The 25,224-nt window shown below is 36.3% G+C and overlaps 1 protein-coding gene across 3 annotated transcripts in view; it reads left to right on the top strand.

Moving 5' to 3' along the window:
• The window catches only part of Naaladl2 (N-acetylated alpha-linked acidic dipeptidase-like 2), a 1,346,047-nt gene that overhangs the window by 1,119,809 nt on the left and 201,014 nt on the right, over positions 1–25,224 (top strand). For all 3 annotated transcript variants that reach the window (XM_017319681.2, NM_001326288.1, XM_017319682.1), the window contains one exon: positions 21,346–21,441. In XM_017319681.2, coding sequence (XP_017175170.1) covers positions 21,346–21,441 — 96 coding nt within the window. The remainder of the gene's footprint in view (positions 1–21,345; positions 21,442–25,224) is intronic.

Below are 25,224 nucleotides of genomic sequence, written 5' to 3'. Positions count from 1 at the left end.
CTGGTGAGAGCACGGGGGTCTGCCCGGCCTGAGAGGTTTGTGTCACAGGCGCCGGCGGGAGCCTTCTTGGCTCCGGGACTCCGCGGAGGGCAGGCTGCACGGGAGACCATGTGGAATACAGAGGCCAGCCATTTCTGGGATGGGCGAGAGTCGCAGAGCTTTTGGGGTGGCGCCATCTTCGTCTCCAGACAACCGGCCACCTTCCTGGCGAGAGCCACAGAGCTTCTGAGGCGGCGACATCTTTGACTCCAGACAACCGGCCACCTTCCTGGTCAAAGTAACACAGCTTCTGGGAAAGATCCTGTTTTGGGCCTTCACCTTCAGCCAGGAGGAGGTCCAAACACCAGATAACTGTACACCTTCCCCGAAAGAGGAGAGCTTGCCTGCAGAGACTGCTCTGACCACTGAAACTCAGAGGAGAGAGCTTGTCTCCCATGCCTGCTGATTGAGGGTAACAAAATCAACAGAGGAACAATCTCTTAACAAAGACAACTATAACAACTAACTCCAGAGATTGCCAGATGGCGAAAGGAAAACGTAAGAATCCTACTAACAGAAACCAGGACCACTCACCATCATCAGAACACAGAACGCCCACTTCGCCCAGTCCAGGACACCCTAACACACCTGAAAAGGTAGACCTGGATTTAAAAGCATATCTCATGATGATGGTAGAGGACATAAAGAAGGAATTCAATAACTCACTTAAAGAGATACAGGAGAACACTGCTAAAGAGTTACAAGTCCTTAAAGAAAAACAGGAAAACACAAACAAACAGGTAGAAGTCCTTATAGAAAAACACAAAAACACATCCAAACAGGTGATGGAAATGAACAAAACCATACTAGACCTAAAAAGGGAAGTAGACACAATAAAGAAAACCCAAAGTGAGGCAACGCTGGAGATAGAAACCCTAGGAAAGAAATCTGGAACCATAGATGCCAGCATCAGCAACAGAATACAAGAGATGGAAGAGAGAATCTCAGGTGCAGAGACACCATAGAGAACATCGGTACAACAATCAAAGTAAATGGAAAATGCAAAAAGATCCTAACTAAAAACATCCAGGAAATCCAGGACACAATGAGAAGACCAAACCTACAGATAATAGGAGTGGATGAGAATGAAGATTTGCAACTCAAAGGACCAGCAAACATCTTCAACAAAATTATTGAGGTAAACTTCCCAAATCTAAAGAAAGAGATACCCATGAACATACAAGAAGCCTACAGAACTCCAAATAGACTGGACCAGAAAAGAAATTCCTCCTGACACATAATAATCAGAACATCAAATGCACTAAATAAAGATAAAATACTAAAAGCAGTAAGGGAAAAAGGTCAAGTAACATATAAAGGCAAGCCTATCAGAATTACACCAGATTTTTCACCAGAGACTATGAAAGCCAGAAGAGCCTGGACAGATGTTATAGAGACACTAAGAGAACACAAATGCCAGCCCAGGCTACTATACCCAGCCAAACTCTCAATTACCATAGATGGAGAAACCAAAGTATTCCACGACAAAACTAAATTCACCCATTATCTCTCCACGAATCCAGCCCTTCAAAGGATAATAACAGAAAAAAAAAACAATACAAGGACGGGAACCACGCCCTAGAAAAAACAAGAAGATAGTCCCTCAACAAACCTAAAAGAAGACAGCCACAAGAGCAGAATGCCAACTTTAACAACAAAAATAACAGGAAGCAACAATTACCTTTTCTTAATATCTCTTAATATCAATGGACTCAATTCCCCAATAAAAATACATAGACTAACAGACTGGCTACACAAACAGGACCCAACATTCTGCTGCTTACTGGAAACCCATCTCAGGGAAAAAGACAGACACTACCTCAGAGTGAAAGGCTGGAAAACAATTTTCCAAGCAAATGGTCTGAAGAAACAGGCTGGAGTAGCCATTCTAATATCGGATAAAATCGACTTCCAACCCAAAGTTATCAAAAAAGACAAGGAGGGACACTTCATACTCATCAAAGGTAAAATCCTCCAAGAGGAACTCTCAATTCTGAATATCTATGCTCCAAATGCAAGGGCAGCCACATTCATTAAAGACACTTTAGTAAAGCACAAAGCACCCATTGCACCTCACACAATAATAGTGGGAGACTTCAACACACCACTTTCATCAATGGACAGATCGTGGAAACAGAAACTAAACAGGGACACAGTGAAACTAACAGAAATTATGAAACAAATGGACCTGACAGATATCTACAGAACATTTTATCCTAAAACAAAAGGATATACCTTCTTCTCAGCACCTCACGGGACCTTCTCCAAAATTGACCATATAATTGGTCACAAAATAGGCCTCAACAGATACAAAAATATTGAAATTGTTCCATGTATCCTATCAGACCACCATGGCCTAAGACTGATCTTCAATAACAACATAAATAATGGAAAGCCAACATTCACGTGGAAACTGAACAACACTCTTCTCAATGATACCTTGGTCAAGGAAGGAATAATGAAAGAAATTAAAGACTTTTTAGAGTTTAATGAAAATGAAGCCACAACGTACCCAAACCTTTGGGACACAATGAAAATATTTCTAAGAGGGAAACTCATAGCTCTGAGTACCTCCAAAAAGAAACGGGAGAGAGCATATACTAGCAGCTTGACAACACATCTAAAAGCTCTAGAAAAAAAGGAAGCAAATACACCCAAGAGGAGTAGACGGCAGGAAATAATCAAACTCAGGGGTGAAATTAACGAAGTGGAAACAAGAAGAACTATTCAAAGAATTAACCAAACGAGGAGTTGGTTCTTTGAGAAAATTAACAAGATAGATAAACCCTTAGCTAGACTCACTAAAGGGCAAAGGGACAAAATCCTAATCAACAAAATCAGAAATGAAAAGGGAGACATAACAACAGATCCTGAAGAAATCCAAAACACCATCAGATCCTTCTACAAAAGGCTATACTCAACAAAACTGGAAAACCTGGACGAAATGGACAAATTTCTGGAAAGATACCAGGTACCAAAGTTGAATCAGGATCAAGTTGACCTTCTAAACAGTCCCATATCCCCTAAAGAAATAGAAGCAGTTATTAATAGTCTCCCAGCCAAAAAAAGCCCAGGACCAGACGGGTTTAGTGCAGAGTTCTATCAGACCTTCAAAGAAGATCTAATTCCAGTTCTGCACAAACTATTTCACAAAATAGAAGTAGAAGGTACTCTACCCAACTCATTTTATGAAGCCACTATTACTCTGATACCTAAACCACAGAAAGACCCAACAAAGATAGAGAACTTCAGACCAATTTCTCTTATGAATATCGATGCAAAAATCCTTAGTAAAATTCTCGTTAACCGAATCCAAGAACACATTAAAGCAATCATCCATCCTGATCAAGTAGGTTTTATTCCAGGGATGCAGGGATGATTTAATATATGAAAATCCATCAATGTAATCCATTATATAAACAAACTCAAAGACAAAAACCACATGATCATCTCGTTAGATGCAGAAAAAGCATTTGACAAGATCCAACACCCATTCATGATAAAAGTTTTGGAAAGATCAGGAATTCAAGTCCCATACCTAAACATAATAAAAGCAATCTACAGCAAACTAGTAGCCAACATCAAAGTAAATGGAGAGAAGCTGGAAGCAATCCCACTAAAATCAGGGACTAGACAAGGCTGCCCACTTTCTCCCTACCTTTTCAACATAGTACTTGAAGTATTAGCCAGAGCAAATCGACAACAAAAGGAGATCAAGGGGATACAAATTGGAAAAGAGAAACTCAAAATATCACTTTTTGCAGATGATATGATAGTATATATAAGTGACCCTAAAAATTCCACCAGAGAACTCCTAAACCTGATAAACAGCTTCGGTGAAGTAGCTGGATATAAAATTAACTCAAACAAGTCAATGGCATTTCTCTACACAAAGAATAAACAGGCTGAGAAAGAAATTAGGGAAACAACACCCTTTTCAATAGTCACAAATAATATAAAATATCTCGGCGGGTCTCTAACTAAGGAAGTGAAAGATCTGTATGATAAAAACTTCAAGTCTCTGAAGAAAGAAATTAAAGAAGGTCTCAGAAGATGGAAAGATCTCCCATGCTCATGGATTGGCAGGATCAACATTGTAAAAATGGCTATCTTGCCAAAAGCAATTTACAGATTCAATGCAATCCCCATCAAAATTCCAACACAATTCTTCAACGAATTAGAAGTAGCAATTTGCAAATTCATCTGGAATAACAAAAAACCTAGGATAGCAAAAACTCTTCTCAAGGATAAAAGAACCTCTGGTGGAATCACCATGCCTGACCTAAAGCTTTACTACAGAGCAATTGTGATAAAAACTGCATGGTACTGGTATAGAGACAGACAAGTAGACCAATGGAATAGAATTGAAGACCCAGAAATGAACCCACACACCTATGGTCACTTGATCTTCGACAAGGGAGCTAAAACCATCCAGTGGAAGAAAGACAGCATTTTCAACAATTGGTGCTGGCACAACTGGTTGTTATCGTGTAGAAGAATGCGAATTGATCCATACTTATCTCCTTGTACTAAGGTCAAATCTAAGTGGATCAAGGAACTTCACATAAAACCAGAGACACTGAAACTTATAGAGGAGAAAGTGGGGAAAAGCCTTGAAGATATGGGCACAGGGTAAAAATTCCTGAACAGAACAGCAATGGCTTGTGCTGTAAGATCGAGAATTGACAAATGGGACCTAATGAAACTCCAAAGTTTCTGCAAGGCAAAAGACACCGTCAATAAGACAAAAAGACCACCAACAGATTGGGAAAGGATCTTTACCTATCCTAAATCAGATAGGGGACTAATATCCAACATATATAAAGAACTCAAGAAGGTGGACTTCAGAAAATCAAATAACCCCATTAAAAAATGGGGCTCAGAACTGAACAAAGAATTCTCACCTGAGGAATACCGAATGGCAGAGAAGCACCTGAAAAAATGTTCAACATCCTTAATCATCAGGGAAATGCAAATCAAAACAACCCTGAGATTCCACCTCACACCAGTCAGAATGGCTAAGATTAAAAATTCAGGTGACAGCAGATGCTGGCGTGGATGTGGAGAAAGAGGAACACTTCTCCATTGTTGGTGGGATTGCAGGCTTGTACAACCACTCTGGAAATCAGTCTGGCGCTTCCTCAGAAAACTGGATATAGTACTACCTGAGGATCCAGCAATACCTCTCCTGGGCATATATCCAGAAGATGCCCCAACTGGTAAGAAGGACACATGCTCCACTATGTTCATAGCAGCCTTATTTATAATAGCCAGAAGCTGGAAGGAACCCAGATGCCCCTCAACAGAGGAATGGATACAGAAAATGTGGTACATCTACACAATGGAGTACTACTCAGCTATTAAAAAGAATGAATTTATGAAATTCCTAGCCAAATGGATGGACCTGGAGGGCATCATCCTGAGTGAGGTAACGCATTCACAAAGGAACTCACACAATATGTACTCACTGATAAGTGGATATTAGCCCAAAACCTTGGATATCCAAGATATAAGATACAATTTCCTAAACACATGAAACTCAAGAAAAATGAAGACTGAAGTGTGGACACTATGCCCCTCCTTAGAAGTGGGAACAAAACACCCTTGGAAGGAGGTACAGAGACAAAGTTTGGAGCTGAGATAAAAAGATGGACCATTTAGAGACTGCCATATCCGGGGATCCATCCCATAATCAGCTTCCAAATGCTGACACCATAGCATACACTAGCAAGATTATGCTGAAAGGACCCTGATATAGCTGTCTCTTGTCAGAATATGCCTGGGCCTAGCAAACATAGAAGTGGATGCTCACAGTCGGCTATTGGATGGATCACATGGTCCCCAATGAAGGAGCTAGAGAAAGTACCCAAGAAGCTAAAGGGATCTGCAACCCTATAGGTGGAACAACATTATGAACTAACCAGTACCCCGGAGCCCAGAGCTATTGACTCTAGCTGCATATGTATCAAAAGATGGCCTTTTCGGCCATCACTGGAAAGAGAGGCCCATTGGACACGCAAACTTTATATGCCCCAGTACAGGGGAACGCCAGGGCCAAAAAAGGGGAGTGGGTAGGTAGGGGAGTGGGGGTGGGTGGCTATGGGGGACTTTTGGTATAGCATTGGAAATGTAAATGAGCTAAATACCTAATAAAAAATGGAAAAAAAATAACTCTCTTCTCTGACTTCAGATGGTTACATTTACTCATTTATTATTTTTACATAAGATTTATATATTCACACATGGACAAAAATCATGCATATTCTCACAGAATGTATGTTTTCACTATTATAAACACAAATAAAATGTTTTTAGTAGTGGCAGGTCCATTGTTCACATACATGCACACAGATACTTACACTTACGATAATATATCTTTAAATAAATAACAACATATCCCCCTCTTAATATACAATTTTTCTATGCGTATATTTCACTTTTCTTTTAATGAATGTACTTTAAAAAACATTGCCTGTGTTTTATTTTTATTTAAACATGCATGTGTACTAATCTGTAGCTCATTAAACATTTTCTTAGGGCCTATTTCATAGGAGGGTATAACTATTCATCCACCCTTGAAAAAGGCCAGTCCTCCTCTATCAAGGAAGTTTGTCTTCTTTGACCAAGAATAAAGAGTTTGGAAACTTTCACAGGAAGAAGAGAGGAAGCAATAATTTACCCACATACTTAGTCAAGCCAGTAAGGAGATAGATATTGCAGGCAGATCACATTTATATTGGAATTAATATAGGAGGATATATGATATGTTAGTCACAGAACCTTAGAGGCTATTGATTACTGATCTATTGGTAAATTACTATTATTTATTGTTTCACAAATTTTTGGTCTTAAATAATATAAAGTTCCTCCATGGTATTTCCAATATTTTTGTGTAATGAAAAGCTGCTATTCCTGTTTTATATATTTTTTTATCATATGAAAGTTTGAGAAAAGTTTAATGTATTCAGATACAGAGCATAAGTATGAATATAGTTAAAGTCATTCTAAATATTTGGGTGGCAGACTCACAAATAGCATAGTGATGAACATAAATATTTAGCAGTCACCATTCTAAATGTTTTTCTTATGTTTTCTCATTCAAAAAACTTAATAATGTTTCATGATATTATTTTATTTCAATTTTTTATTTATTACTTTATTTATTTCCACTCCAGATTTTATTCACACCCCAGTCCACTCTCTGATTTTTCCATATCCCATACCTCCTCACCACACCCCTGTCTCCCACCCCCCATTGCCATCCCCCCATCACCCTCCCAACCAGACCTCTAAATTCCTCTAAATTCCCAGATTCCTTCAGTCTCTTGAGGGATAGGTGCATCTTCTCTGACTGAATCCAGACCCAGGAGTCCTCTGCGGTATATGTGTTAGGGGCCTATATCAGCTCTTGTATGCTGCCTGGTTGGTGGTCCAGTGTTGGAGAGATATCAGGGGTCCAGGTTAATTGAGACTGCTGGTCCTCCTGTTGGGTTGACCTCCTTCTCAGCTTCTTCCAGCCTTTCTCTAATTCAAACACAGGGGTCAGTAGCATCTGTCCATTGGTTGCATGTGCATCTAAGTCTTTCAGCTGCTTGTTGTATCTCCCAGAGTATGGTCATGCTAGGTCCCTTTTTGTGAGTACCCCATAGCCTCAGTAACAGTGTGAGGCCTTGGAACCCCTCCTTGTACTGAATTCCACTTTGGGCCTGTTGCTGGACCTTCTTTTCCTCAGGTGCCTCTCCATTTCCGACCCTGCAGTTCTTTCAGATAGGAAGAATTATGGGTCAGAGCTTTGACTGTGGAATGGTCTCCCTACTGTCAGGCATATCATCTAAGGTCCTCCATTGTGTCCTAAGAGTCTCTCACCTCCCAGGTCACTGGTTCATTCTGGATGGTTCCCCCAACCTCCTACCTCAGAAGTTGCCTATTTCCATTCTTTCTGTTGGCCCTCAGGGCTTCAGTCCTTTTCCCTTACCAGATCAGGTTCCCCTCTCCCCTCTCCCCCCCACTGCCCTGCCCTGTCCACTTTCCCTCCCAGGTCCCTATCCCTTTTCCACTTGTGATTGCTTTCTTCTTCCTCCCAAATATGAATGAGGCAACCTCGCGTGCTAAACTTGTTGAGTTCTGTGGACTTTATCTTGGGTATTCTATACTTTTTTTTCCCCTAATATCCACTAATTAGTGACTACATACCATGAATGTCCTTTTGGGTCTGAGTTAACTTACTCAGGATGATATTTTCTAGTTCCATTTGCCTGTAAAACTTAGGGTGTCCTCATTCTTAATAGATGAGTAATATTCTGTTATGTAAATGAACCACATTGTCAGTATCCATTCTTCTGTTGTGGGACATCTGGATTTATATATAAATATAACACATACTACGATTCTGATATCTCTCGATCATAACTGCAATATTTACATTAGTTATTGTGATCTAACTTGTCTGGTGGTTCAAGATTCATATTAGAGTCAGATTTCAAACTGAGTCCAAAATTATTATTTACACTACTGTACCATGCTGATTATATTAAGAAGCTGGTGGAAATATCTCTCAGACTTGATCATTTTATCAAAGAACAATATGACTGATCAACAATTGTATGTTTTTAAAAACTTTAATTTAGATTCCTTCCAAAAGCAAATGATGAAATTAAATTTGGAAACACTTGAAAATAACTGATGAATGTGAAATTTATTAAAATAAAATTCATGCACACAGGCATACACTGAAAAACAATTAAGACTTTCTTAAAATGGTGGTCACAAATAAAATGGTAAATGCCCTCATCTTTTTTCTTCTTTTTTCCAACTTTAAATATCCCTTCTATTGATTCATAAATCAATTAATTAGCATTGAGAGACCTTAGGGCAGCAGGAAATTGGATCCAAATTAAAAAGAAAAGGGAGGTAATTTATTTTAAGACTAAAAGTTCAATGTTCAATGGAAGTTTAATCAGAAACGACCCATTGTTTGAAGAGTAGAGCATTAATGTCTTTTCTATTTCATTGTCACCCAGACTTGTAAAAATTGAGATGACTTATTATTCTTAAATGAAGATTAAGGGTCAGTAATATCAGAAATCAACTAAATGCATGTAATTCAGAATATGTATATTTTTGCATTTTAATTCATTAAGCAAATTTCTATCCTATGCTGCAGACTATGATCTTTAAAGGCAAATGTTGACAGACATATTCTCTCCACCATGAAGAAAACAGGATCTTTTCTTCCAAGTCTTTTAAAGTCTAGTTATATAATTAAATGCAATTGTTGTTGTTGTTGTTGTAAACTATTTCAGAATTTATTTGGTAACTTTATTGGGTCTTGAGTAAATAAATAATAATAATGATTGAAATATATGAATTTAGATAAAAGGTACTATTGACCTAATTATAAGTTTCTCCAGAAAGCATTTCTGGACCTTAAAATTGAATTTACCTCCAGTCTGTGATCTACATGAAAAAAATGAAGAATTTCATTTACCTTTTAATAAGTGGTAGATGAAACAAATACTATTTCTAGGAATTTCTTGTAGAGTCAATGTGAAGTTGCTCATATGCTAAATAGGTGTGCTGTATAGTAAGGGGATTGAATATGTACAGTGGATTGAATGAGCCATTTCCACAGTTTTCTCTCTGACTCTGCCACAATTATGAACTACATTGGGCTTAGTATTTGATTTATAAAAAAGGTAGATAATTGCAGAATTATATGCTAAGTGGAAATCCTCAGGCAGACTATATCTCAAGCTTAATGTCCTTCGATAATTTCACCCAGATTGTGGAACAGGAGGTCAGTTCTATCAACATAAAACCTTCCTATTTTTTGATAAAGGATTTGAAAGAGGAAAATTCCTTCTTAGGCTTGAATAATGCATTTGTTTCTTCTCAGGCTCATGTTGAGATTCTTTCGCCCTTAACTTTAAGACCTTCAAATCCCTCAATTTTTCTACAGTTGATTAAGTAAATCCTTGAGGAAAGTACTGAGTGACTGTTGAGCAGGAAGCTTTTCAGGAGGCTAACAGGCTCTGACCTTTGAAAAAGTTGTTAAATTAACTTGAGGCCTTTCCAGAGACCAGATTGTACAAAAGACCATGTCAAAGTTTGGTATCCTCATTATCTAAAACACATCTTTCCCTTATGAGATCTGAGAATACTGGCTCTTGTTTCTGAGAACTGCAACTTATTTAGCGTAAGTCTAACATCTCGGAGGCACAAGACATTTAATATTACCGTGTCATATGTGAGTCTCTACCACTCATCAAAGGTCTTGTGTCAGTTATAAGTAAAATATCCCTGAGGTTGATAATCAACTGCAGATCTAGCCTCTCTAATATCCTGCCATCACCTACATTGATGAGGCTCCACCTGAAGTCTGGATGCTACATAATTTTATAGTTGTCTTTCACTTTCTCAGGTATTTGGGAGAACTTTTTTCTTCCCAATGAGAGACAGAGAGAAGACATTTAACCACTAAATAGCTGAGGTTGTAGGACACTGTCATTTATTTTACTGCCATCTATATGTCATATGACAACAGAGTTGTATTTATGTGCAGTTGTATTTTTGTATAGTTTCTGGAAGGAACTACAGTATGTTAGTGCTTGCATACTGTATACTGGTTTGATAGAATGTAGAGTACTTGTAACATGAGTTTAAAGTTATAAATTAAGAGATAATTTTCAAACTTAAGGAAATACAAGGCAAGAAAAGATTTTAAATTATGTTAAAAAGAGTTGTGTATTATGTGTATACATAAAGTGACAATAGATTTATTTGCATGAATTTTCAGAAATGTCTATATTAATGTATTACAATTTATATTCTGGGTTATAGACAATACATTATGTTGTCTTTTAAAATAGGCTTATTTATTGAAAATATTTTTATAATATAGTCTGATAACGGTCTTTGCTCTCCTAACATCTAACTCCTCCCAGTAGCTTTTCAACTCCATGACTCTCTCTCTCTCTCTCTCTCTCTCTCTCTCTCTCTCTCTCTCTCTCTCTTTAAAAATCAAATAGGTAAACAAACAAATGAAATATAAACCAGAATAAAAGGCATAAACAAAGGAAATACACACACACACACACACGTCCAGTTAAAAATATCGCAGAAACCATGGTATATTAAGAATATATAAGCAAAAAATATAAGGTAAAAATGCCTGAACAAAAATGTATTAAAAAATACATTCAGCTCCTTTTGTGTTGATCACCTACACCTCCATGGGGGTCTAACCATAAGTGTGGTTTACATACTCCATTGGAGAAAACCAATTTTTCTTTCTTCTTTTTAAAATTTCTTTATATTGTTGAAGAGATGTTGCAGTATTTGTTTATTTCATAAAAAAATAAATTGATACAAGTTTTCTCTTGATCAATTTGGCAACAGGTAGTAGCCTTAAAAATCCATATTTTTATTCTCATACTAAACTTTTGTTCAGAAAGCTTGTCTTTAAAAGAAATAATTATCTATTTTTGTGCACATGAGTGTTTTACCTGAATGTAGTATGTGTATCACATGCATGCTGCTGCCCTTCACAGCAGGAAAAGGGAATCATATCCCCTGGACCTGGAGTTTTGAATGGTTCTAAGCCATCATGTGGCTACTAGGAACTGAAACTGGGTCTTCTGGAAGACCAGACTTCCTCTCAGTCCTTTACAAAGCTGTTATGGTAAAGCAAGAAATGATTTCAATAAATGGGTAAAAAAGAATTATATATTTTGAGGTCAAAATTTAAATTTAAAGTGAGCATCATAAGATGGATCAGGCAATAAAGGCTAGGCCTGTAAGTAAAAATAGAAGAGAAAACTATTTTCCTTTGCTTGCAGATGTCAGTTGGAGATATTTTCTTGGTTAGGGATGGGAGTCAATGCTCACTTCTCTCAGCACTGAGATGCAATACATTTTAATTTATATTATTTTATTTTATTTTTAACATTTTTATTAGCTATTTTCTTTATTTACATTTCAAATGCTATCCCGAAAGTCCCCATCACCCTATCCTCACCCTGCTTAATTACATTTTATAATATGTAAGAGCACACAGTTTCTAGCATTATTTCCTTATTTGTTATTTATATTTAAACTTATTTACCAGAGTTTATCAGCAAATGGGATACCTGTTACTTCATAGGGATTTATTAGAATGAATTAGCTAACATTTGCAATGTGATTTGCAGCACTGAATGTTACTCATCATAAAAAGTTGACATCATGTCATATCCATTTGGGAACACACACACACATACACATATATACACTTTGTTGAATAATTGTTAAGTAAAGAGATGCCCTTTTACTGCAGAATTTATCAAGGTCTGTACAAGATCAGAACATTCCCATCTATATTTTTTAACATGAACTAGCTATGCTAAGATCTCTGAAAATAAGTGTATTTGATATTTATTTTTAAAATTACATTTTCTCTCTCTCTCTCTCTCTCTCTCTCTCTCTCTCTCTCTCTCTCTCTCCCTCCCTCTCTCTCTCTCTCTCTCTCTCTCTCTCTCTCTGTGTGTGTGTGTGTGTGTGTGTGTACATGTATGTTTGGGGTATACATGAATATCACCTGTAGGAGTTTGTTCTCTTATCTTGCCACATAAGTTCCAGTGATTAAACTCAGGTCATGAGGATCTATGCAAAGCCCCTCACCCACTGAGTTATCTGGCTGGCACTTCTTGTTTATTATTTTTTAATTTTTTTACCATTTTTAATTAGGTATTTAGCTCATTTACATTTCCAATGCTATACCAAAAGTCCCCCATACCCCCCCTACTCCCCTACCCACCCACTCCAAATGATACTATGTTTTACATGTTAAAGCTTTGGCTTAAGTGAGATGATGTCTTTGTGCAGTCAGATTATATTTAAGTGTTGGTATGAATTGGCCTTCTAAGTGGTACTTAGCATGTATATTCAAAATTCTGTTGAGCATTCTCTTAATCAGAAAATCTATATTACTTTGAGATTTGGCCATGCAGCTATTGCTCCAGTAGAAAAGATTCCATAATGATTTTAGCTTATTTTTTTTTGTTTGTTTGTTTTGAAATCATGAAATTGCCAAAGAATACTCTCTAAGGCTGTTAATACTCATTCAGGGGTGTTACACATGGGGGTACGCAGCTGTGGGAGGCTACATATTCAGATTTCCTGGCCATGAATGAAACTTCAGCTCTGATACAAAAAAAGGAATGACTTGGATTTTTAATAAATCCGTGGAGATCATTGTTGTCATCTCTGGAATGCACAAAAGTGGTCCTGGAGGAGTTAATAAGCATGTTTTAGACTATTTTTTGAGATAATAAAATGAATATAAAAATAAATTACTAGAACCAACATACAGAAGCAGATTTCATTTTATAAAGTTAGGGCATTCTGAAAAAATAGAAAAAGAACAAAACTGTGATCTATCCTCAAATCTGCTAAGGAAAAAAAAAACAAACCTGTAATATCAAAATTTGTGTGGAACATTCTGGTACAAGAGTAGTTCTGTGATTAAACAGACTATGATTTATGGAAACACTATCTGAGTTAGTGTTTTATTTTCTCCTCTTATGTCATTATAGATCAGACTGCTCCATCAGTTGACACTAGGTACAGTGGCAGATACCTGTAATCTCAGATCTAGGGGCATGAAAAGAATTGATGAACATTTTACACTGGCCAGGGCTTACAGGGTGAGATCCTGTGTGAGAAAAATGTGATGGACACTGAACACTTAATACCATCCATGATGTGTACAAAGGTTAACATATGTCCCAGGGCTAGAAATGAAGGATTATAAATCAAGCTACTCAGGAGACTGAGAGGAGAAGAGAATTTTAAGTTCATGAACAACTTAGACTAAAGAAGGAGTTTTGGGCCAGCTTAGGCAGTTTATCCAGGTCCTGAATCAAAATAGGAAGTAAAACTATGACAGGGAGCAGAGTGCAGGGGGTCGCTGAGGGAGTGTAGAGGAAGGTCCTTTGGATAAGTAGGCTGGGGAGGTGGATGCCTGCATGGCATGTGACAATTAATAGATTTTATACACAGCACTGCAATAAAAATAGCACACATCCATACATGATGAAGGGATGAAAGACATGAAGGAAAGATTAAGGGAAGAAAGATGTAAGAGAGATGAGTTTGAAGGAGTACATAATATAAACATTTTCCAATGAAAGTATTTTATCAACAGTACATGACACAAAGCTCACCTGGTTCAATGGGAATTACTCAAATTTTATGATTTATATAAACATTATTCTTCGTAAGGAATAAGGAAGCCATGTAACAGCCTGTGACTCTTCTTTGGGGTATAATGTTATTATGCTGTATGACATTTGTAACGCACTGCTATGTCAGATTCCACAGTTCAGGTCCTAAGGATTTTTGGAACATGTTTAAGCTCTCGCAGGAATAATATAAATTTCCTTAGGTTTCTTTCACTACTATTTATTCAACATAAATTTCCCAGGATTATCCTTTAACCTGAGTTACAGTAAAATTTCCCCAGAAAATCCTGACTATTCAGAAATACATAAGTTATTATTTCCTTCACAGGCATGGAAGGTATCTGTACACAGTAACTTCAGAGTCACTATTTATGACTCTTTGTTTACTAGATAGAAGCATCTTCACTCTAGTTTTCTATTGGTGTGTACACATACACACACACACACACACATACATATGCACACACATATAAACACACATACACACATAAGCACATGTACACATTTAATATATAATATACATAATATAATATATATATATTCCCATGACCTCCAAAAATTACTCAGAATTTCAAAAATGCTTAGTAAGTATGCAGAGACACACGTGACACACAGCAGATCTGTATGACCATGTTTTATGACTCTGTGAAAACATGTACTCATTTGAATAGCCTATTCTTTATTTCCTGTATTTAAGTTGAATTAAAATTTTAATGTCTTCTCTAGGACTAAAATTAGAATACTAAATCAATAGGACTATGCTTATAGTGGTAACCTGAGTATTTTCAATTATGCCAGTACAATGTATAGAACTTCCTAGAACCTGAAAATGTAAAATAAAACAGTGTATTCAGGAAATAATGTACCAATTTGACATTTTGATGCTTACTCTTTTATTTAAACTCTACATTATCTCTGGTCTATTTTATATTGAGTAGCAATGAGAACATTATTCAAAAATATGGCTGTAATTACCTCTTCCGTGTGTCCAGAACATAATGAATGTCAGTGCCATTCAAAGGCTACAAGTGTTTTAATTTCATATATTAAAGTGTTGATGTGTATCTTCTCATTGCAGAGAAAATATTACAATGAAGAAAGTATGTGTAGGACTTTGGATTTTAATTTTCATTCTTCAAAGGAGAAAGTCTTTGATCATAGCCTTGAAATTGTTTATAGCTCTTAGAATACTTGTGGAGAATAGACTAAGGCTGAGAGGACATTGGAACAGAATCTGGAGTAGTTATCCTTGAGCTGTACACAGAAACTTTGAAGTAGTGAAGTGTTAGGATAGACTATGGAGCCAGATATACAGTTCTACTTAATACTTATAGTATGATGTCAGCTGTTCACAGAAACACTTTGGCTCATATGTAAAGAACTGGAAGAGATAGCTCTTACTTCACAGTCACAGGTGCAAAATAAACTTCCTGAGATGAACATGAAACTAGAAGCCGGAAGTGGTAGAGCTAGAATGTGAGACATCGTAGCTCTCTTATGGTTCAGTGTTGTGCCTGCCAAGTACCAGCTAACAGAAATTCATGTCTGAAGGGCTTTGCATAGTTCATATTCACTGAACATGCATCCAACAACATCACATATGATCATTTCAGAAAACATCATGGAAAAAAATTGTTGTTTTATTGTAGAGGCAATTTCAATTTTGGTAAGCTCAATGTAGGACAGAACTTTAGACAAGATCTTCAAATTGTTTTATTTTTTCTATGTGTAGATACCAACATTATCTTTTACAAGATATGAATCCAAGATTGTTTCAACGCTTTGCCTCAATTGACTCTACTTGAAATTATGTCCCTTAAAATTTCTGCTTTCTATGAAATTTTAGCTTTGATTTCTTTCCCTTTAAATCTATAATCTGTTGAATTTATTTTTCTTTTAAATATGTATATTTCTGTGTGAGTGTCAGAACATGTGTAGCTTTTCTAAATTTGTATACCAGAAAACAACCTGAACTGTTGGTTCCTTATTTCTGAGCATCACAGTCTAGTTGGCCTGTGAACATCTGACACCTATGCTATCTCCATTTCAACAACAATATGAGCTAACCTGTATCTCCAGAGATCCCTGGAACTAAACCACTAACCTAAGAAAACATATGGTGGGACTCATGACACTAGCTGCATATGTAGCAGAGGATGGTCTAGTTGGTCATCAATAGGAGGAGAGGCCATTAGTCCTGTGAAGGTTATATGACCCAGTATAAGGGAATTCCTGTGCCAGAAAATGGGAGTGTTTGGGTTGTAAGTAGGGGGAGGGGAGAGGGGAGAGGGGATTTTCAAAGGGGAAATTAGGTAAGGGGATAGCATTTGAAATATAAATTAAGAAAATATCTAATTCAAAAAAAGGAATGCTAGAATCATATAGAATGTTAGCCATTTGTCCTTCTATGCAAACAGGGAAAGTGCTCTTTAAATCTTGTGTCTTAGTTTGTGGTAAGTAAATAAGTAAGTAAGTAAGAAAGACTACATAGTAATACACAAGATATAAAGAGCACTTTCATATCCCAACAAACACATCATTATATTCCTATTCAAAGCAGACCGGGAATATAACATGTTCCACTTAACTACCCTTCAAATATCATGGAATTATATTACCTATGGAATTGGTTTCAAACTTTAAGAGTAACATATTGTGAAAATGAAAATTACATGCATGATTCGTTATGCAAAAACATCTTTCTCCTAATACAGCAGATTAAAACAGAGAAAGGATAGTCCAAGATGAAGGAAAAATAGCATAAATAAAACCATGGGGAAGGTTAGAGTCAAGATTTGGTGCACATGTTGCTGTAGCAAAAACAAACAATAAAAAATAGTATGAATGAGTTTTTCAGCACAAAAAGAATAGTTTAGAGACAAGAAACTAATTATAAGTACGACTTGGCTTTGGGATAGTGTACATGTTATTTGGGCTTTGGTATATATTGATCATGGAATGAAAGCATAAGGTAAGTGAACTATAGCCATTGGCAACATTTGTAGAAAACTGTCTCAATTTCCAGATCAGACACAGAATGGAATATTTACATCAAACAGATGATGATATAAGTGAAAATAAAGAGAGAGTTAGATAAATGCTAATATTTTTGGAATATTGAAATGTCATTCAAAATAAAAAGTCAAGACAACATATATCATGATATGCTGGAATATAAGAAATATAGATACATACACAAAAGTACATACAGACAGATAAACACATATATACAATTTAAGATTTCACAAAGACTTTGTAGACAAGTAAAAATGATAAACTACAAGTAAATGATAGTACTAAATATAATTAGCTTTACATGTGGTCATTCTGAACTAAGCACAAACAAACTCACCTAGGAAGCATACTATTCATATCTGAAACCTTCCTGATAGGATTTCCAGGTTCCATATAACAATATTTTTCATGCTCTAACTTTCAAAATAATTATTGTATAAAATATTTATTCTAAGCAACAATATATTCTAAATGACTGACAATTTGTTCCCCTTTCTCCTTCAGCAATGAAATAGTATTAAGTAAGCATCGCCTATAGTGACTGTAAGCATTGTTGAAATTTTATAGACTGTGTTTTAATCTTTTCCCTAGGTTCTGAAGATACTTCTTTAGTCAACATGATTGTTATTTTTAACATAACTGTTATATCTACATGCATATGAAAACATGAGACTGTCTTCATCTTTGGGGGTAAAGGGTCTTTTATGTCTTCAAGTTCTATTTGTCAAATACTGTATTAAGAAAGATTTTGTCATAAACTTAAGGAATACACATGACAAGCTTTATATGTTAAATAACCATTTAAAATAATATAAGTTAACTAGGTGTGGTGTTGTCCACTTTCAGTACTGACTTTCTAGAGGGAGAGGCAGGTATAGTTTTATAAGTTTAGGGCCAGCTTTGTCTACTCACTGAGTTTCAGGATGAGGGCTACATAGAGATAATCAGTCTCAAATAAACTGGTATGTAAATGGAGAGAGAGAGAGAGAGAGAGAGAGAGAGAGAGAGAGAGAGAGACAGAGAGAGACAGAGAGAGACAGAGAGAGAGAGAGAGAGACAGAGAGAGAGACAGAGACAGAGAGACAGAGACAGAGAGACAGAGACAGAGACAGAGAGACACAGAGAGAGAGAGACAGAGAGAGACAGAGACACAGAGAGAGATAAAGAGCTAGAGAGATAGACAAATAGAAAAAGGAAAACAACAACAAAAGCAATTATATAAATGATGAGGTCTCAGTTGATGAAGCTGTATGCTACTAAACCTGAAGTTATGAATTTAATCTCTTGGACCCTCATAGTAATAAGATCAAATCAATTATCTCTAGTTTTCACCTGAGTTCTACATGTCTATTGTGGCATACATGCATGTATGTCCCCTCATGATAAAGAATACATTTTTTAAATGTTCTGATTATAAGTTAATACAAGCTGGTATGCTTTATTGAGAGTAAGGGTTAAGAGCAAAAAGAAAAAGAAAAACTGTTTTGGTGAATAACATATAAAGGGGTGGTGTGTGTGTGTGTGTGTGTGTGTGTAAGTGAACAGGGATTATAATGGAAAAGATATGTAAAAGAAAGAAGAAGCAAGAAAGTGTAAAAAGAGATAATGAGAGAAATAGACAAAGTATTTAGACTTTTATTTTGGGAAAAGAGACGTGAAGGCACAAAGGGGAATACTTGAGCAAATAAAGGGGACCAGGAAAAAGGACAGCGAAAAGAAACAGGGAAGAGTAAAAGAAAATAATTGTTAAACTATAATGAATATTACGAAGGGATCAACATACCTATACTAATTAATCTTTACAGTCATCTGTATTCTATGTTATAAACATGCTGGCTTCCAGAATAGTGTTGATGGCTCTTATAAGAATGGGTATCACACATCTCCCCAGCTTTCTGTTTATGTCTGTCATTTCTTCATTGCCTGATATCCCAGTCAGGTAAATTCCAAAGCCATGCAGGTCACAACATTGCAACTTCTTATATTCCTTGAGTCTCATTCCTCTCCCTCCTCCTTCCAGGAGCACTGCTCAAGTCAGAGAAAATAGTTACAAAATATTGGGTTATCTATAACTTGTGGGAATTTTTTTCAAACTTAGTCTTGTTTGGGATTTGAGAGATGTAAACACATTTGTTTTCAGTTAGCCGACCTGATGAAATGAGGGATGAGAATAGGATTGGTAGGTACTAACACCATTTAGTTCATGTTTTTTTTTTTCCAGAAAGTTCGTGTTCTTTTCTATTCTTCATCAGTGTATCTTCAAAACATTCTGATGGCATAATCCTAAGCATTAATATATCAAAAAATTCTGGTCAGCTATTGGTTACCAACAATACAGACTATGATTTTCTTTAAAAAGCATGTTGAAATCATTACTTTCCTACAGTCATTGCTGGCCTGAACATGTTAAATCATTTTTTTTTAAGAATGATTCTCTGTGTCTCTATTAAGTAATATTTATCTGTCTACCTATCTATCATCTTCTGTCAACCTTCATATATATATATATGTATGTATCATGTTCCAACTTTTCCCTTTCCTATAATATTAAGTCTTAGGGTTACTATTGCTGTGACAAAACTCCACAAATAAAAGCAGCTTAGGAAGGAAAGGATTTATTTTACTCAGTTTCATATAGCACAGTAGTGAGGGCAGAAACTCAGACAGGGCAGGAACTTGGCTGCTGCTGCTGATGCAGGGGCCATGGAGGCATGCTCCTTATTGCCTTGCTCCACATTGTTTACTCAGCCTGCTTTCTAATAGAACACAGAATCCTCAGCTCAAGATGGCACAACCCACAATGGACTGGGCCATCCCCCATCATTCATTAATTAAGAAAATACCTTATACCTATATCCTATGGAGGCTACTCTTTTAAATTAGGGTTTTCTCCTTTCAGATGACTTTAGCTTGGGTTAAATTGACATAAATCTGCACAATTAACCATTATCAGCTTGACACATAACCACGTCACCATTAAACCACAACCTTTCCTTTCCATCATCCTCAACATCTCACATTAAAAATATAAATAACTTAACAGCCTCACAGTCTTTACAAAGTCAAACAAATTAAAAGCATTAAAAGTTCAGTCCTTTTAAGATATCTAATATCTTCTCCTTCTCCCTAACTCCAGCAGATGGGAGAGCTAGCCCCTGGGCCATGATATCATGAGAGCTGTCCTTGTCCCTTGATGGCTTAAGCATTTGGTAGCCTAGCTTAGGCAGTGATGGAGAGCTCACTCTGGTGGTAAGGATGCAGGAGAGATGCCAAGCTGACCAACCCAGCTACCACCCAGGCACAGATGCAGGGCTATGAGTTGGCCCGCCTCAACAACTACATCATCTATGAACTGCTGAAGCATGTGAAGGGGCAAGTCCTGCAGACTTACTGCTTCAGAATATCTATGACCCAGGGCAGCAAGAGTGTATCTGAGGGAACGTTCTTGTGATAATCCAGTATTGATAGAGTAGCAGAAGTTAGAAACTATAAATGAGACCATTGCAACGAACATTTGCCAGTAAAGTTATGTAGAGAAAGGGTATTGAATATAAGATTTTGATACTATTCTCAGTGAATTTTGGGGCAGACTGTAAAGCCACATGTGATTTTTATCTGCTTCTTATTGTTTTGATAATGCCATCATTATATTTAAAATACCATGCCATGCCCGTTTTCCCTATTTTTTTTTAGGGAGTTATTTTTATCAAAAAACACTGTTGTCTTTTAGCCAATAAACAGAATATATAAAAATAGAAAAAGGGATTATAATAGAGATTTTTGTAGTCTAACATCCCCTTTATGTATGTAAGTATAAAGTATAATGATATGAGAGAAATATAAAAGATTATTCTTTTGATGAGAAAATACCATTTATACGCTTATAGCATGTTAAAAGTAATATAGTCCTATTTATATAAATTTATAAATATTTTGGAGTGGATAATTAGATCATTCAGATGAAGCTCACACTTAGCAGTAACCTTAAAGCAATTTATACTTTTTTAAGAGAAAATCCAATTAAAATATGAAAATCAAAATTAATGAAGACTTTTCCCTTTTGCTGTCACAGGGTCCAAGTTTTCTCTCTGAGGCCATTTTTCCTACACATGCAACAAAAATTGAAGAAGTGGATCCGTCTTTCAGCCTCCATGAAGCCATTACTAAGGTGGGCATCCTCTTATGAACTCACAAATAGAATGAAAACATGTTTTTGTTTTTTTGTTAGTGTTATTTATTTGTCTTCCATAGGTAGAAGAGAATAATCAGTCCAGACAATGCTTTTATAAGTAGTAAAATGATAGAAAGTGTTTGGGAAAGAGATAATAAAATCATTCAAGAGAAAAGATGGATGCAGGATTTATGACAAGCCAACTGACAACAAAATAAATATTTTTGCCCTTAGCCTAAAATCAATCTTGTCTTTTATTTTCAATGGACAGGAAATTCAGATGATCATAAAAAAAATAAACTTTCTAACTTATCTGTCCAACATTTTCCTTTACTACATTTATTTCTTGCACTTTTAATTATTTAATCTGTATGCATATGTATATGTGACACATAGAAATAGACATGTGTCATGTGATCATGTAGTATTAATGATAACTTTCTGAAGTCAGTTGATACTTGCCTACTATGATGTGGGTCTGTTGTATGAAATTCAGACTGTCAGGCTTGGCAAATAAGCACCTTTACAAACTGAGCCACCATACAGTGTCTGTTGCATACATAGTTTACTTTCGGTATAAGAAGAGCTTGCTTTATTGGGTAAAGAACTGCATTTATAATATGGCACATTTCTACTGAGTATCTTTAGCCATAATTTTATTATTCAGAAAAACATAATTTTTGCAGTGTGGAGAAAATAAATTTATTGTTTCTCTTATCAAATGGCATCCTATGAGTTTTTACATTTACAAATTATTATTCTAACCTGTCAAAGCCTGACTCTTCAGGATAGACTTTGCAGTATATATTGATATTTCAGTACCATTAAAATAATCCATATTTATGTGTACTTACTAGAATTATTTAGTCATCCTTAAATCTTAGAAAAATATGACAGGCTGTTTTTCTCCCTAAAAAGAGGAAGTGTGGTAAAAGGAGCATACCTCAGCATGTGGCCACGGCATCAATTCAGAATTGAAACCTAGGAGTCTATACTTGTCTCTGATGTTCAAGAACTATGTAAATTTAGTTTTTGAACTTCTAAAGTGAAGTTTGAATTACAGTCTACTTAAAATTCATCTAAGCTCATAATATTTATTATGTTTTCCTTTACAATCAACTACAGCTGCCTGAATTCAGTTCCAGTACCTTCATCTTATTTCTACATTAATATGCAGATATAACTAAAGTTGCCATCAGATCCTTCTTTACCATTTAAAATACAAAGTATATGTCTAAAACTTAGATATTATATGCATTTTATATATATTTACATATATTTGTATATGAATATACAAAGGAAGATATAGGACTTTAAATGGATATTTAGATACAAATTCATGTGTATATATAGCATATGCATGACAATTCATTTTAACCTCTGTATACCTGTTCTACATTTGTTTGCTCTTTTAAAGAAAATTCTTTTTTTTCATATTTTTTTAATTAGGTATTTTCTTCATTTACATTTCCAGTGCTATCCCAAAAGTCCCTCATAATCTCCCCACCCCCATTTTCCTACTCACCACTCCCAATTCTTGGCCCTGGCGATCCCCTGTACTGACTCAAATAAAGTTTGCAAGACCATTGGCCTCTCTTTCCACTGATGGCCGACTAGGCTATCTTCTGATAGCATATCATATGCAGCTAGAGACACGAGCTCCAGGGGGTACTGGTTAGTTCATATTTTTGTTCCACCTATAGGGTTGAAGATCCCTTTAGCTCCTTGGTTACTTTCTCTAGCTCCTCCATTGGGGGCCCTGTGATCCATCCAATAGCTGACTGTGAGCATCCACTTCTGTGTTTGCTAGGCCCCACATAGTCCCACAAGAGACAGCTATATTATAGTTTCAGCAAAATCTTGCTAGTGTATGCAATGGTGTCAGCATTTGGAGACTGATTATGGGATGGATTCCCAGATATGGCAAACTCTAGATGGTCCATCCTTTCATCTCAGCTCCAAACTTTTTCTCTGTAACTCCTTCCATGGGTTTTTTTTTTTTTTTTGTTCCCAATTCTAAGAAGGGGCAAAGTGTCCACACTTTGGTCTTTGTTCTTCTTGAGTTTCATATATTTTGCAAATTGTATCTTATATCTTAGGTATTCTAAATTTCTGGGTTAATATCCACTTATCAGTGAGTACATGTCATGTGAGTTCTTTTCTGGTTGGGTTACCTCACTCAGGATGATGTCCCCCAGGTCTATCCATTTGCCTAGGAATTTCATAAATTCATTCTTTTTAATAGCTGAGTAGCACTCCATTGTTCAAATGTACCCATTTTCTGTATCCATTCCTCTGTTGAGGGGCATCTGGGTTCTTTCCAGCTTCTGGTTATTATAAATAAGGCTGCTATGAACATAGTGGAGCATGTGTCCTTCTTACCAGTTGGAACATTTCTGGATATATGCCCAGAAGAGGTGTAGCAGAATCCTCCAGTAGTACTATGTCCAATTTTCTGAGGAAGCAACAGACTGATTTCCAGAGTAGTTGTACAAGCTTGCAATCTGCCCAACAATGGAGGAGTGGTCCTCATTTTCCACATCCTTGTCAGCATCTGCTGTCACCTGAATTTTTGAACTTAGCCATTCTGACTGGTATGAGGTATAATCTCATGGTTGTTTTGATTTGCATTTCCCTGATGATGAAGGATGCTGAACATTTTTTCAGGTGCTTCTCGGGCATTCCATATTCCTCAGGTGAGAATTCTTTCTTTAGCTCTGAGCCCCATTTTTAATGGGGTTATTTGATTTTCTGGAGTCCTACTTCTTGAGTTCTTTATATATATTGGATATTAGTCCCCTATCTGATTTAGGATAGGTAAAGATACTTTCCCAATCTGTTAGTGGCCTTTTTCTCTTATTGACAGTGTCTTTTGCCTTAAAGAAGCTTTGCAATTATAGGAGGTCCCATTTTTCATTTCTCAATCTTATAGCACAAGCCATTGCTCTTCAATTGAGGAATTTTCCCCATGTGCCCATATCTTCAAGGCTTTCCCCCACTTCCTCCTCTATAAGTTTTACTGTCTCTGGTTTTATGTGGAGTTCCTTGACCCACTTAGATTTGGCCTTAGTACAAGGAGATACGAATGGACCAATTCGAATTCTTCTACATGTTAACCACCAGTTGTGCCAGTACCATTTGTTGAAAATGCTGTCTTTTTTCCACTGGATGGTTTTAGCTCCCTTGTCAAAGATCAAGTGACCATAGGTGTGTGGGTCTTTAATTCTATTCCATTGGTCTACTTTTCTGTCGCTATAACAGTACCATGCAGTTTTTATCACAATTGCTCTGTAGTATAGCTTTAGGTCAGGCATGGTGATTCCACCAGAGGTTCTTTTATCATTGAAAAGAGTATTTGCTATCCTAGTTTTTTTGTTATTCCAGATGAATTTGCAGATTGCCCTTTCTAATTTGTTGAAGATTTGAGTTGGAAGCTTTTTATTGCAAGATAGCCATTTTTACTATATTGATCCTGCCAATCCAGGAGCATGGGAGATCTTTCCATCTTCTGAGATCTTCATTAATTTGTTTCTTCAGAGACTTGAAGTTCTTATCATACAGATCTTTCACTTCCTTAGTTATAGTCACGCCACGGCATTTTATATTATTTGTGACTATTGAGAAGGGTTTTGTTTCACTAATTTCATTCTCAACCTCTCTATTCTTTGTGTAGAGAAATTCTATTGACTTGTTTGAGTTAATTTGGTATCCAGCTACTTCACTGAAGCTGTTTATCATGTTTAGGAGTTTAGGATTACTTTCTTGATTTTTCTAGGGCAT

Source organism: Mus musculus, chromosome 3, assembly GCF_000001635.26.
Source record: "Mus musculus strain C57BL/6J chromosome 3, GRCm38.p6 C57BL/6J".
NCBI lineage: Eukaryota > Metazoa > Chordata > Mammalia > Rodentia > Muridae > Mus > Mus musculus.
The sequence above is the reverse complement of the archived record's forward strand: the minus strand, read 5'-3'. Positions and strand labels throughout refer to the sequence as shown.